The 15,560-nt window shown below is 35.2% G+C and overlaps 1 protein-coding gene across 1 annotated transcript in view; it reads left to right on the forward strand.

Annotated features, from left to right (window-relative positions):
- The window catches only part of ADAMTS6 (ADAM metallopeptidase with thrombospondin type 1 motif 6), a 410,832-nt gene that overhangs the window by 200,113 nt on the left and 195,159 nt on the right, over nucleotides 1-15,560 (forward strand). Inside the window, exons 8-9 of the mRNA XM_053589876.1 lie at nucleotides 6,638-6,681; nucleotides 11,996-12,101. Of these exons, the coding sequence (XP_053445851.1) occupies nucleotides 6,638-6,681; nucleotides 11,996-12,101 (150 nt within the window). The remainder of the gene's footprint in view (nucleotides 1-6,637; nucleotides 6,682-11,995; nucleotides 12,102-15,560) is intronic.

Here is a 15,560-nt window from a genome sequence, read left to right on the forward strand (position 1 = left end):
GCCTCATTATAAATTTAGGGCAAAGGAATGACAAAATATGCATTCATCTACTCATTAACAATTGGAACTCTGATTTTCTTTAAGTACTAGGCTTTATGGAGATTCCCTAAGATTGTGTTTCTTATTTCTTTTTCATCTCCCTGGAACCCTGATTATCCTTTTAGGAATAGAACAAAAAATGTGCCACAGTGGTAATGCAGCTTTTCTATCCAAATTCACAATCCAGAGAATTTTTTCTAATTATATTTCAGCTTTTCTCTTATTTTTTAAGATTCCAGTGTACTTCTTAACTTAGTTTGATCACAGGACTAAGTTCAAGGGCCCTTGTCATATCTAGGTTGATGAAGATTTAGTAGTGATTGATTTGTATAAAGAGTGCTGAGGATAGGCAATGGGAATTCTTTCCCTCAGTCTCTTCCTTCTTCAATTTGTACAGCAGCAAAGTAAGTCCTAAAAGCACATCGATTACATCTTTGAAGTAAAGCAAGAATCCTTGCATTATTTTTCTTTGCATTTTTGCCTGATGTGGCTCAGGTCTGGAGGAAAATAAGGCAAATCTACAGCATGGCAGAGAGGAGTTCAGGGACACAGTGTAAATGTGATACAAGGTGAACAAGAGACGTTCAGGAGAAAGAAATGGAAAGGTGTGAAGTTTCTGAGGATGGTTAGCCTGGCATGAAGTTGAAAATGATATTTAAAGTTAAGATGGAAAAAGAATGAGCTATATCAAGGAACTGAAATAAGCTGGTTTATGTGTAATATAGCTTGCATTAGATGACTTCTCAAGATTCTTTACATTTGTAGAAATAAAGAACTGATAAGAAAGAATAGTTTTTAGGAAAGGCAAGAATGATGGATTTATACATTAAAAAAAGAAAAATAAGAATAAGATAATAGAATAAGAAATAACCCACAAAAATTAAAAAGGCAAAATATAAGAGAACAGAAAGTTATAAAATCTGAAAATAATATAATTAAAGAAATTTAAGATTTTAAAAAAAGTTTCAAATGATTACTTTGCACTTATTACAGACCTTTTTTATGTGCCATTAACATCTTGAGAAAGGCTGAGGCAGGAGAATCGCAAAAGCCCAAGAGCTGGAGGTTGCTCCAAGTCCTGTGACATCATGGCACTCTACCAAGGGTGGTAAAGTGAGACTCTGTCTCTACAAAAAAAAAGAAAGTATACTCAAAGTATGGGAAAATATGTCTATCATTTTTATATTTACATGGCATGGATATTCAATGTTGAAGAATTTTACATTGAATTAAAATTTTAGTTTTTTCAGATTTATCATTCCCAATTTATAATATTAACGCAACTTGATTCTATATTATGTAATTCATGGATAAGATAGTATAAAGGTTTTAATCCATGACTGAAGTCTTTCCTTTGCTCACCGTCTGTTTCTACTATTCTGTTATACACATTCAGAGAAGATGATTATAGAATAGACTAAACTTTTAACACTATTAGAAGTAGGTATCATAGGAGATAAAGCCATATATAAATAATTTTTCATCCTATTCTGTCTTTTTTCCATCAATTAGGGATTTTTATTTTTGTAAACTGACTTAAGCAAATATTTTTAGGCAAACTCTTAGAATTTGGTTGATAAGGGCTGTTGCCAATTATTATAAAGGGAAGTTTTGGATCAAATTCCATCATATAATACACATTAAAAAAAAAAGAAAGGCACAAAATAGTCCATACTCCTTATTTTATAAGCTTGATGAAATCCCAGCTCTCTATTATTTAGGTGCTCTGACAGCACTTTGCATGAAACATGCACTCAGTAGATACATGAAAATATTTGGGGGACAGAATTTTGCTACCCTTGTATTTTTTAATCTGGTCTCATAATGCTCCAAACCAATGAGTATACATACATGGCAAATCTCAGATGTGTTACTGAAGTGTATATCCAGCAAAGCTTCCTGGGTTTTTGTAAGTATTTCTGCAAAGTGAGGCAGTGCCTTTGAAATATTTAGGCCCATCTACATATTTGGAACATCGCTATATTTTTTTCTTTAGTGCAAAACATTTTCATATTCATTAGCTATTCATTAGTCTGATTATCAACTATCTCTTTGGTCACTAGAGACAGGCATAGCTGAAATATTTTCTGATTAAATGTTATACAGAAAAGCATATAATAATATCATTCTATTCTCCCTACTCTCCCTTCTGTCTCTTAGACACCCATTGTTATTGTCTCATATTTACATCTGTATATAAACTCAGTCTCACATGAACATATACTCATATGAGCATATATTTTTTAAATCTTCCCTATTATGCAAACCAGTAGGAAACTTCTCAAGTTGCTTTTGTCTACCTGAAAAACAAATCTGATTTGGTCTTCAAAATAATAATGTGTGCCCCCCCAACTCTCCAAACTCATTTTCTGTTATTTCATTCCCTATGTTTAATGCTTCTCCGAACACCTCAAATGCTGTACCCTTTTCAGCCTCTGTTCCTTTGAATATTCGGTTCTGGCCTGGAATGTCTTATCTTGTCTTTTTTATCTGGCTAAATCTTTAATACTTGTTTCAGACGTAAAGTCTTGTATGAATTCATTTCCTAGTTTTCTGTGTGAAATTATTGCTTTCTCTATAATTCCTGTAACATAATATTTTGTATAAAACTTGATTGTGGCAATAATCATCATTATGATGGAAGAATTATATTATGATAGTTAAAAAATGTTGGTTGTATTGTGTAAATTTAACTATTTTTACACTTATTTCATTTAATCTTTTTCCACATTATTTTGTAGTTTATCTGCTTGTATTTTTCCCAAATAGACTGAAACTAACCTACTTACTAATATGGCACTATACCTGCGCATGTGAAAAGTGCTCAGCAAATCCATGTAGGAAAGAATGAGTATAAAAATGTGACTTTTCAGTACATAGTATTAAAGATAATGCGTGATCATAATTGTTCTCTAAAAATATAGAATAGAGATAGATACAGTGTGAATAGAATGCAAAAGCCATGAGGAAAGAGTGCCTTTTTCCTATAGAATATATTATAGAGAATTTTATGGATATGTTACAGCAAGCAGTTCCAAACATTTTTGGCATTAGAGACTGGTTTCATGGAAAACAATTTTCCGTGGCAATGGATGGGGGGAGGGAGAAGAACCTGATAGGAGGTGGAGCTCAGGCGTTGATTTGAGCAATGGGGAGAATGAAATACAGATGAAGCTGTCTCACGTCTGGCCTCCTGCTGTATGGGCTGGCTTCCTAACAAGCTAAGTATTCTCCCTACTCTCCCTTCTGTCTCTTAGACACCCATTGTTATTGTCTCATATTTACCCTGTACCCTGCCAGGGAGTGGGGGACTGCAGTGTTAGAAGACTGGAGAAAACTGAAGAAAATGCAAATAAAATTACTTTTGTCTAAGGTGCTTTAGGTTATATTATTGATTGGTGGATTTATCCTTTATGCAGTTATTTAGGGCAATTGTAATAGAATGAAGTGATATTCATCATGAGTATGACATAAAAGATATAAGCAAAATGAGATGAGAAAGGACTGCTGTGAGTTGGAAATAAAAGCCGTTTTTGTCATTGCTCTTCAATCTTTTTGCTTAATGTACTTCCTAAATGAATTGTGAAAAATGATTACCAGTTTGCACATTTTAAATTAATATCCAAAGTAGTTTCTATCATAATTTTAAGTAGTTACAGATACCATAGTTAACATATTATATGTTATGTATATGCTTAAAATGAATTTTATCAAAACTTTGTAACTCCATATTTAGCTCATTTAATCATGAAAAATGAAAAGAAAAAAAAAAAAAGGGCGGTGCCTGTGGCTCAAGGAGTAGGGCACCAGTCCCATATGCCGGAGGTGGCGGGTTCAAACCCAGCCCCGGCCAAAAAAAAAAAAAAAAGAAAAGAAAAATGTTTACCATATAATCTAATTGTCCCTATCGTCCTTATTGCCAAACTGCTTACCTAAGCCACACTTATGGTCTGTCAATAACGAGTCTGATTTCATTTTTAAATTAAATGAACACTCATAACAGCCATCCCACTTCTGAATTCTAAATGTAAGGTAGCTATATCGATTGATTTGTAAACTCACAGACTGACAGAAAGGCACAGAGCCTTATTGCAATGAAATGAGAAGACATCCTTCCCTTCAATTTTTTCTTGCTTTGCTCCTTAAGTGTTATCCCCTAAGATTTTTTTTTTTTTTTAAGAGATTGAGTCTCCTCTCTTGCCCAGACTGGAGTGTAGTGGTGTGATCATAACTCACTGCAGCCTTGAACTCCTGGTCTCAAGTAATCCTCCTGCCCCAGCCTCCCAAAGTGCTAGGATAACATGTGTGAGCCACTATGCCTGGCATATCCTCTGAGATCAATGTTTTCTTGAATTATCCTTTTGCTTTATCTTCTGGACATGTTTATGCTAGGGAACAATGCACCAGAACAAGGTTAGGGATGGGTAAGAGGTATCCTTTCTTTTTGTAATGTAGAAACAGAGCAGTTATAAAGGGGGAAGAAGGAAAGGAAAACTGGAGGATTGTGCAACCACTTTTATAAAAGAGCACATATGGAACTTGAGGATTTGGGAACAGATTAAACATCTATATCTGGATTACCTATGAAAAGTTTTTGTTTACATTTTCTTGAAGACTGCTGGAATGAGTTGTGTCTATGTAACATTATAGGCATAACACTATGCTCACAAGATAAATTGACTGTGACACTCAGAATATACTTTCTGGTGCTTTAATGAGTACACTTTCTATGTCTTACATTCAAGAGTGTTCTAAACATTGCAGTCCTATTGCTTACCAATTGCAAAAGAAGAGAGGAGATGTATATGTGAATGGTAAGAAGAGCAGGTTATCCAAAAGGGAAGTCCCTTTCTTAAATGTAAGATGAACAGGATGAAGAGTTTGACATTCTAAAAAATAGAAAGAATCTACAGTGATTTTAGTGAGTTCAACAATATAGTGATATGACTGGTCGTAATATTTGTTTCATGAAAATACATTTTGATCTGTGGAGTGATGAATAAGAATAGGATTAATTACTAATCCTACCTCATTAATATTGACTCATCATTATTTATATACAAGAAAAGAAACTTTTTTTTTCTTTTGAGACAGAACCTCACTCTGTCCCCCTGGGTCAAATGCCATAGCATCATAGTTCACAGCAACCTCAAACACAGGCTTGAGCAATCCTCTTGCCTCAGCTTCCTGAATAGCTAGGACGACAGGCCCTTGCCACAACACTCAGCTAATATTTCTATTTTTAGTAGAGACAGGGTCTCCCTCTTCCTCAGGTTGGTCTCAAATTCCTGAGCTCAAGCAGTCTACCTGTTTTGGCCTCCCAGAGTGTTAGGATTACAGGCATGAGCCATTGTGCTTGGCCAAGAAAAGAAACTTTTAAACTTGGATTTCCTTGTAGTTTTTTAACTGAAAAAACTGTTCATTTTTAGCATGAAACATAGGCACAATTTTTATTTTCACTTTAAAAAGTTTTCATTTTAAAGATTAGTTTACATGGCTATCATTATGAAAATGCTCAAAGTAAATGTTTATACCAATATTAACTTAAGATTCTACCTGAAATATTTTAAAAATATGTACCATTACTTTATGGACTCAATCTTTGTAGTGAGTCATAATGTAGTACAGTATACAATTAACGTCTGGCCAAAATTAGGAGAGCTTTCTATTGAGAAATTCACTTAGCTGTTTGTAAAACATTTAAAGATGTTTGTATTTTAAGGCTGGGCATGGTGGCTCACACCTGTAATCCTAGCACTCCGGGATGCCAAGACAGGTGGATTGCCTGAGCTCACAAGTTTGAGATCAGCCTGAGCCAGAGTGATATCTCATCTCTAAAATTAGCTGGGCATTGTGGTAGGCACCTGTAGTCCCAGCTACTTGGGAGGCTGAGGCAAGAGAATTGCTTGAGCCCAAGTGTTTGAGGTTACTGTGAGCTGTGATGCTATAGCACTCTACTAGGGCGACAAAGTGAGAATCTGTCTCAAAAAAAAAAAAAAAGAAAAAAAAGTTTGTTTTTAGCCACACTGAATTGCTGGTATGCACCTAGAAAGAATATGTGATAATCAATTTATTCCCATTGTTATATTACACTATGTGTGTGCGTGTGTGTATGTGTCTAAACAAGAATCTGTGCTAGAGTGAAAACAACTCCATATTGTGCTTATAGCTCAGAAATATAAAATATATTCTGTGACTATAACAAAAAATATTCCAGCAGGTTCAAAGGAGATTTGAAATAAGAAGCCACCCATTTTCTTTTTGTAGAAGCAGTAGCACTTTGCATATAAGCTATTCTACCTTCAGAATAGTATAGTAGATGGTTTTATGGAACTTGCTGATTACAAAAATCTACTTTAACCTTTTTTTCTTACTGGCAGGTGTTCTATTGGCTTGTAGCCAGAGGCTGTGAGTATAGTGCAGCCTGCGGTGTCCCCCAGAGTGCTGAAAATGCCAACAATCCAGCTGGCTGCTTATAATTGAATTGATTGTGGTCTGACAACCAGAACTCCAAGAAAGAAATGTGATGAATATAGAAAAATGTTTTACAAACTTGATCAGATTACAAATTTCATCTTTTTTTTTCTTTCCTCCATAGATACGATATCTGCACTTATAAAAATAAGCCCTGTGGAACACTGGGTAAGTTTTTTTTTTTTTTTTTTTTGTGGTTTTTGGCCGGGGATAGGTTTGAACCCACCACCTCTGGCATATGGGACTGGCGCCCTACTCCTTGAGCCACAGGCGCCGCCCAACACTGGGTAAGTTTTATAACAAAGGGAGGATAGTTCAGATTGTCTCTTTGGACCACTGGCATTACTATTTATTATTAATTTGATAATTTTCCTTTCTCATACATATAAAAACTGTTAAGCCTGACCTTTGTGGATATGTCCATTACTAGGAAATAAATATTTCCATAAAATGTTACGTAAATTTCATTGTCTTGGTAACTGGAATGATAATTAAAATTATCTTAGAAGATAATTCAAAATCATCAAATAATAATTATAAATCAAAGCTACTGCTCATTTTTATATAATCTATCTCTGTAATATATTTTTTACCAAGGAACTTGAGAACAAGTGAAGGAAATCGGCATCTTTAAATCCAAGCATAGAAAGGAAAAAGAAAAAAAAAATCTGGGGATACTTAAAGGGAAGCATTAAGAATAATATTTATTTTAGTACAATTTTGTGGGAAGAAGATAGCCCCATAAATTAAGGTATTATTGGAAGTTTTCAGTATCCAAACAACAACAACAAAAAAGCTATTTTGTAAAATACTATAGCCAGAGGTGAAAAAGGACAGGATTATATTTTTTGTACTCTCTAAATATCATTTGTTTTTAAGAAAACATTTCTGTAGTATTCTAGAATTTAAAAAGTTACATTTTTATTACAGAACATAATTTTATATTGATTGAAAGTTAATTGCAAATAAAACACACAAAAATGGTAGCTATCCAGTAGACTAAATTTTAAGCAACTAGAGTTAATTAAAAGAACAGGATCTTTTTTATGATAAATCTTTTAGTGTCAGAATTTACAGACTCAGAAAGTAAGCAACTTAATATCCCTATGACAAGTCTCAATTTTCTTACTGGTAAAAGAAAAATTATGAAACTGATTCCTATGTACCTCACAAGCATTTTTGGAAGATCAGGTAAAAGCAGATAAGATTTGGAAGAAAAAGTGTTACCACTTTGGGGGGAGTTCAGTGAGAGACACTCTTCAGAGATTAAAATTTCTCTTGATGCTTTTACCTGCCTTCCCAGTCTTCTCCTCCCCTATTTCCTTCAGGATTTGTGGCAAAAGAAGAAATCCCAATTACCTAACCCTGGGTGTTGATGGTGGAGAAATTTGCTAGCTAAAAAACATAGTAATAGAAGGAGCTCTGTTTGCTGAGAGAGTTCACATCAAAAAAAACTTACTTTGTAGGGTGGCGCCTGTAGCTCAGTGAGCAGGGCGCCGGCCCCATATACCGAGGGTGGCAGGTTCAAACCCAGCCCCAGCTGAACTGCAACCAAAAAATAGCCGGGCGTTGTGGCGGGCGCCTGTAATCCCAGCTGCTCTGGAGGCTGAGGCAGGAGAATCGTGAAAGCCCAAGAGCTCCAGGTTGCTGTGAGTCCTGTAACCTCATGGCACTCTACCGTGGGTGGTAAAGTGAGACTCTGTCTCTACAAAAAAAAAAAAGACTTACTTTGTAGTGTTTTAGGTTTACAAAAGCAACATAATACAAAGGAGAGGTCCCCAAACTGGAAACTAACAATTGGCTTTGACAGTTTCGGTGTATTATATTTTATAGTTCATTTAGGCCCTTTGTTCCTCAATTTTCTTATCTATGAATTAGGGGTAATATCCTCCCAATGTTGAAGGGAAATAAATATAAGTATGTTTACTTAAGAATTACTATAAAAATGAACTGGTGTTATTATGTAATATAGAAATTGCCTGTTCTGTTTAAATTTGCTGTTCAAATCTTCTAAGAATTTACTAAGTGCTTAAATCATTTTAGATATAATAGACACTACACCTCAAAGCAGTAAACTAGAACTTGTATATAGTATATATATTTTGAGGAAATATATATATGTCATACATATGGACATACATGTATAATTCACATTATATTTATTATTTTTCTGCTTTATGAGCATAGATTATTGCATTGAGATATGCTTTCTTTGTAATATTAGTAATACCACTGCCTAGTACTTTTGCTGTCGTTATTGCAAACAACAGCAAAAGATGTGAGGTATTTTCTTATCCTACATGTCTTTTATTTTTAACAAAATAATATGTTAAAACTTTGAACTAGTTTGAATTTCTAGAATCAAAAGATTAATAGTTGGGTACATGTCAATTCACTTTCAAGCTCAATTAAATTATGTTTCATTATACATGATTATATTTTATATTATTTCTTATATTAAAAACTGGATTAGCTATGTATATATACATGTGTTGACCTCCTTTTGTGAAAACTGTATTATCAGTACGGAATTGATCAGATTATTACTTTTTGAGTTGTCATTCTAGTAATTTTTATGCTGATTTTTACACTGATTTTTGTAACTTAGTAACTCTTGTGAACAATTTGAACATGGCTAAGCAGGTTGAAGGGTGCAAACTGTGGCCATCAAACTAAGGAAATCTGAATGGCCCAAATAGCAATCAAACCCCTGTTAACACAGTCACACATAAGAACTTTGACAGCTTCAATTTTATAGGGATACAGAAAATGGTGGGGTGTGTGTGTGAAAATACATTAGAATTGGGCGGCGCCTGTGGCTCAGTCGGTGGGGCACCGGCCCCATATACCGAGGGTGGCGGGTTCAAACCCGGCCCGGCCAAACTGCAACCAAAAAATAGCCGGGCGTTGTGGCGGGCGCCTGTAGTCCCAGCTACTCGGGAGGCTGAGGCAAGAGAATCGCTGAAGCCCAGGAGTTGGAGGTTGCTGTGAGCCGTGTGAGGCCACGGCACTCTACCGAGGGTAATAAAGTGAGACTCTGTCTCTACAAAAAAAAAAAAAAAAAGAAAATACATTAGAATTTAAAATACTCTTTCCCTTTAGTTAATATTTACCCATATATTTCAACAAGTAGTAGTTTCATAAATATATTCTTTCTTAAATAGTTCTTTTACTAGAGCTAACAATTTTATATCAGATATCAGAGGTAAATTTGTGCTTGTAAATATGCCTTGAGGAATAATTGAGAATTCTCAATTATCAGCCACATGACACACACCAAAAAGCAACACAGCAACAACAAAAAACTCAAAAACTAACCAATGAAATAATATGTATATTTTGGGGCTCGGCACAGTGCCTCATGCCAATAATCCCAGCACTTTGGGAACCTGAGGCTAGGAGATTGCTTGAGGCCAGGAGTTTGAGATTGCAGTGAGCTGTGATTCCAGCAAGAACCCATCTCTAAATAAATGTATATATTTATATATACACATACATGTATTTATTTATTTATTTATTTTGGGGAGGGGAATATAAGACATGTCAATTTAAAGTGACATGTAATTTTGTTTTTGTTTTTTTTTTAATCAAAAAAATTCCACATTCCATAAAGCTGACACATGAACAGTGTTCAGAGTGATTTTGTTCTTCCCATGTGATGGGCCACATTGAACCCAATAGCTTAAATTCAGATAATGTACTACAATTTCTTTTGTATTCTCACTGTGTGTGTGTGTGTGTTGGTAGTGATTAGATGTGACATGCATTAAATATTCTTAATTAACCCTGCCAAAATGTTATCTTGAACTACTAGTCCCTGTTTTTAATGTCTTCATTTTCAAATCCCAAGATCCCCTAAGTAAATGGACGGACAGCACAAGTCTTTATATCACCAGTATCACCAGTCTTTATAACTCTGTGAGGCAGAAATTAACTCCTTCCCCAAACACTTCCCCCCTCACATAAAACAGTGAGAAAAGCAATCTATTAGCAAATCTAGCACTAACCTCAACTTGGTTCCAATGTATTTATTATGTTGATATTTATATTAGTAAATAAAGAGAACAATTTCTAGAGCTTTTTTTTTTTTTTTTTTTTGTAGAGACAGAGTTTCACTTTCTTGCCCTTGGTAGAGTGCCATGGCATCACACGGCTCACAGCAACCTCCAACTTCTGGGCTTAGGCGATTCTCCTGCCTCAGCCTCCCAAGTAGCTGGGACTACAGGCTCCCCGGCTATTTTTTTGTTGCAGTTTGGCCGGGGCTGGGTTTGAACCCGCCACCCTTGGCATATGGGGCTGGCGCCCTGCTCACTGAGCCACAGGCGCCGCCCCCTCTAGAGCTTTTTTGTTAGTAAAAATATGCAGTGAATAGTATTTATTGTCCCAAATAAGTGCAATTAGGAAATTGTACCTAGCAAAGAATATTGCCTAGAGCACTTCATAAATGTTCATTGAATTGAATTGAAAGTACTTTTGATAGGAAAGTAATTATTAATGTTTGGGTTGTGATAGTAGACTAACAAAAAATATTTTTCCTACTTTAACTTCTTCTAAATAACTTTTATTTCTATGTGTATTACCTATGATTTGGCATCTGTTTCCTCATAACAGATGACATTTTTTTCTTTTGCACAAAAAGTCTTTTTCTAAGCACTGTTTTAAAGTTCTATACTAAATCACAGAGCCAGATAATCATTTAAAAATAAATATTAAAATTTTACATATTAAAATTCCCAAGGGGAAAATACCTTTATTAACATAACATTTCACTTGAATCAGTGAATTAACACCACAGTTATTGCTTTATTAGTAAAACTTTAATACATTGAAGGGAGATAGGAGATAGGAAAAATGACACTGAATGTGTGAAAGATTTTCCTCCCACTACAATACTAAAAGAAATTGTTGCATCACTATTAGGACCAATTTCAGAAGATTAAAAAAATGCAAAAACCTCCCATCTTTAACAGTTCCTTCTTTTTCTCTTTTGAATCATTCATCTAATTTTTATAAAAGTGTCATTTTAAAAAATCATTTGGGATTCCCCCCCTTTTTGTGACCAAAAAGTTGCTTATATATTTTTATGAACCCACTAAACTTAAACAGATCTCTTTAGAAAAATAATGTGGATATATTTTGCTTTCTACAGCCTGAAGAATGTTAAAATAGAAATGCTTTCTTGAATTCCCTTTTCTGGCTCAAGTTACTAGGTGGTCCCAAGTTACCAGAAGTAAAATTTATAAATCTAACCCCTAGTCTAGACATTTTCCAGCACTGACTGCAGTTCAAAAAATATTAATGTCTAGCCGGCAAAGTGAAATTCCCCCCAGTGATTTTGCAAATGACTAGAAAGTTAACCTTTTGCCAACTGCTTCTTCTGTGCGTGGAGGTTATTAAAAAGAATCCAGGCATTTATAAGTATGGGCTTTTTAAGACTGAAACACCTTGGCTTGACCCTTTGTGTCTCTTTCTGTTTATTCAGGCTTGGCCTCTGTAGCTGGAATGTGTGAGCCTGAAAGGAGCTGCAGCATTAATGAAGACATTGGCCTGGGTTCAGCTTTTACCATTGCACATGAGATTGGTCACAAGTGAGTGAGTTTAAGAAAATCAAAATAAATTTTAGAACTCCACTCTTGAACAACTCATAACTACTGTGTGGAAGGCCTGTGCTCAAGCATATTTTACTGCCTTTTTGTCTGATCTCAGTAAAGGATGTTATCATTTTGGGTATTGGGATAAATTATCTTAAGAACTGGAGACTTGTTAAATAATCTTTGTGAGTCAATGACTAGCATCCTCAGGGGTGAATACACCACAGTTAAGTTTTGGTATATGTATTTGAAAAGCTTTAGCTTTAGCTCAGTCTCTTCAATACCTGGCTCCTGATAAGGTCCAGTTGTTTAAGTGATCTTTATTTTCCTCAAGTGGCAACATATACATATACATACACATATACATATATATATTTTTAAATCATTGACAGCACTACCATAAAATGTACTTTTAGTTTTCACTCTGCATACAGCTGCAAGCATGCTTTTTCTAGGCATAAAGTTATGCAGACATTGCTATGTAACTTGTGTTTTCAGGTGCATTTGTGTGTCATTGAAAAGAATTGTTAAAGGGGAACGAGATCTCATCCTTACTTCTGTTTAGGAGGACCTGAAGTTTAAAATATTTGCTTTAAATGAATCTGTGCCAAGGGAAAACTATCCTTATACCCCCTCAATGGCAATAAAACCCTTTCTTTATTTCAAACAGCAGGCAATAGTAAACATAAAACCTTATTCAGAGAGAAGTTTGACAGTATCTTTCCTTATTTCAAACGTTTGTGTCCCTATGACTGAAAGATGACTTGTCTTTAATTAGTCACTTTCTAATGTGATTCTGATGCTTTTATGAAGGTAAAACTAAGCAAAAGAGCTTTTAATTCACTGAAAGGCGAAGTTTTTACATCAGGAAACCCCTTTTCCTCTAATATAGAAATTATTAACATTTAGCAAATGACCAATTATATCTACTAATGAGAAAATGAGAAAACTTCAAAAAGATAGCCAGCATTTTTAGCTAAAAAGCAACCTATTGTCAGAGACTCCTCATATTTGTGTGATTGAAGTTTTATAATCTGCTTTTTTGATGCTACAGTGGATGAGGAAAAAGAACAAATAAAAATGAATATTTATTCACTTGTCTCAGAGGTAATTCCTGAAATAAATTTTTAGTTCAGCTTTTTTCTTTTCAAGTGTGGGTAAAATTGGGTCAGTCTATTGTATTATTTATTTATTTATTTAGTAGAGATGGGGTCTCACACTTGCTCAGGCTGGTCTAGAACTCCTGAGCTCAGGCAATCCACCTGCCTTGGCTTCCTAGACTGCTAGGATTACAGGAACCACCATGCCAGCCTGTTGTATTATTTTAAAATTGCAGTCAAATTTTATCAAGTTGGTATGGATTTAGGTGGAAATACAAATAAACAGCAAGTTTAAAATCTGACTTAATTCTAACATAGGAAAAGTCAGTATTACATTTTTAATGAAGTCTTAAAAATATTGGTATTCTAGTTTCCATTGCAGTAAACAGCAGGAGAACAAAAGGAAAAAGTTCTCTTAACTAGGCAGTTTATCTTTAATTCACTTAAAGTCTGGCTCATTAATGATTGTCATTGTTATGCAAACAGTTTGAATTTAAAACGTTCTGTTAGATTCAATTACATTGGAAAGTTGGGGCAAGTAACATAATGGTCAATGAATAATGTGTATGAAAGTACCATTATCTTGTGTATTCATAAGTCAACACTTGTATTTCAAGTCCCATTCTTCTATGTACTTAAAGAGCAGAGAGGAGAGTTTATCTCTGTTATCTTTTTTTTTTTTTTGCACTTTCTGGCCACCTCTGGCTTATGGGGCCGGTGCCCTACTCCTTTGAGCCACAGGCACCGCCCTCTCTGTTATCCTTTTTAAGGATTCTAACTGGATTACCTCCCAGGCTTCCTCAGTTTTTGTTATTGTTGTTGGTCTACGGGCAAATCCTTTAAATTCTTCTCAGGATGAATGGTCTGTACATTCATCTTGTAGAAAAACTGTGAAAAAAGAAGTAGAATATACCTTTCAAGTTTCACGTACCTTAGAGGAGTGGTCCCCAACTTTTTTTTGGCAACGGGGACCAGTTTCAGAAGACAGTTTTTCCTTGGATGGGAGTGGGGGCAGGGATGGTTTCAGGATGATTCAAGCGCATTGCATTTACCTCAGATCATTACACATTAGGATTAGATTCTCATAAGGAGCACACAACTTACATCACTAGCATGGGCAGTTTACAGTAGGATTCGTACTCCTCTGAGAATCTAATGGGAGTGATTTGATAGGAGGCAGAGTGGGGTGGTGATGAAAGCAATGGGGCGTGGCTGTAAATACAGATGAAGCTTTGCTCACTGCCAGTCTCTCACCTCCTGCTGTGCTGCCCAGTACCTAACTGGCCACTATGACAGTATACTTCTGTGGTATGCAGAGATGGGGAGGGGACCACAGAGTTAGGGAATATCTGTTTCATAAATGAATATCCCTTTACTTGCTTTTAAGATGTTAGGGCTTAGCTTTCAGGAACTTAGTAAGTCAAACCTGGCCCAACCAATGTCAACACAAAAATACAGTGATCTCTATTTTTCCTGAACCAAAGCAGTAGCCATCACAAATTTGAGGGCTATCTGGAAAGTATCCAGCCATGTCATATGAAAAATAAAGGCATATATGGTTGGATACTCCCTTGTATGTCAAATATATTTTTCAGATCAAGTGCATGGAATTTTTGGGAAACTTTATCATTTAGTAGAATGAATGTTAAGTGATGTGATGAAATCTGTAGATTCATTACAGTGAAGATAATTTTACCATAAATTTCTGAGAAGAGTCCCTCCTCAGTCACTAGATTATGTGAATATTTTCTACCTTTCTTTAAATTGTGTAGAGTATGATTTTGTACCCAGCATATACTCATGTAGGGGGATATAATATCCATCTTGAATAGCTATGGAATAACATTTTTTTTGGCTAGGCCTTACTGACCACTTTCATTTCTCTCCATTCTTTTGTGAAAACAAGAAATTAGTTTCCTTGTCAAATGAAAAATTGAGGTTTGTACTATATTTAAATGACATGTCTAGGTTTAATGTGGGCTATAAGCCAAAGGTACTTAATGAAACCTTATAGGAAAGAATGTTCTCTGAGAGATTTTTAAAATTAATTATATAGTTGCCATTGATTTTAGAGCTTGAAAAGATTATGTCAAAGGGAGGTGGCAAGAATTCAGCCAGACATCTAGTATATTGAAAAACCTATCTAATATATCTAAACTGTACAAAAACAAATAATCTTAAAAGAGGTCTTAAAAATGCTTATTTTTTTTTTTTTTTTTTTTTGTAGAGACAGAGTCTCACTGTACCGCCGTCGGGTAGAGTGCCGTGGCGTCACACGGCTCACAGCAACCTCTTAACTCTTGGGCTTATGCGATTCTCTTGCCTCAGCCTCCCGAGCAGCTGGGACTACAGGCGG

This window comes from Nycticebus coucang, chromosome 1, assembly GCF_027406575.1.
Source record: "Nycticebus coucang isolate mNycCou1 chromosome 1, mNycCou1.pri, whole genome shotgun sequence".
Taxonomy (NCBI): domain Eukaryota; kingdom Metazoa; phylum Chordata; class Mammalia; order Primates; family Lorisidae; genus Nycticebus; species Nycticebus coucang.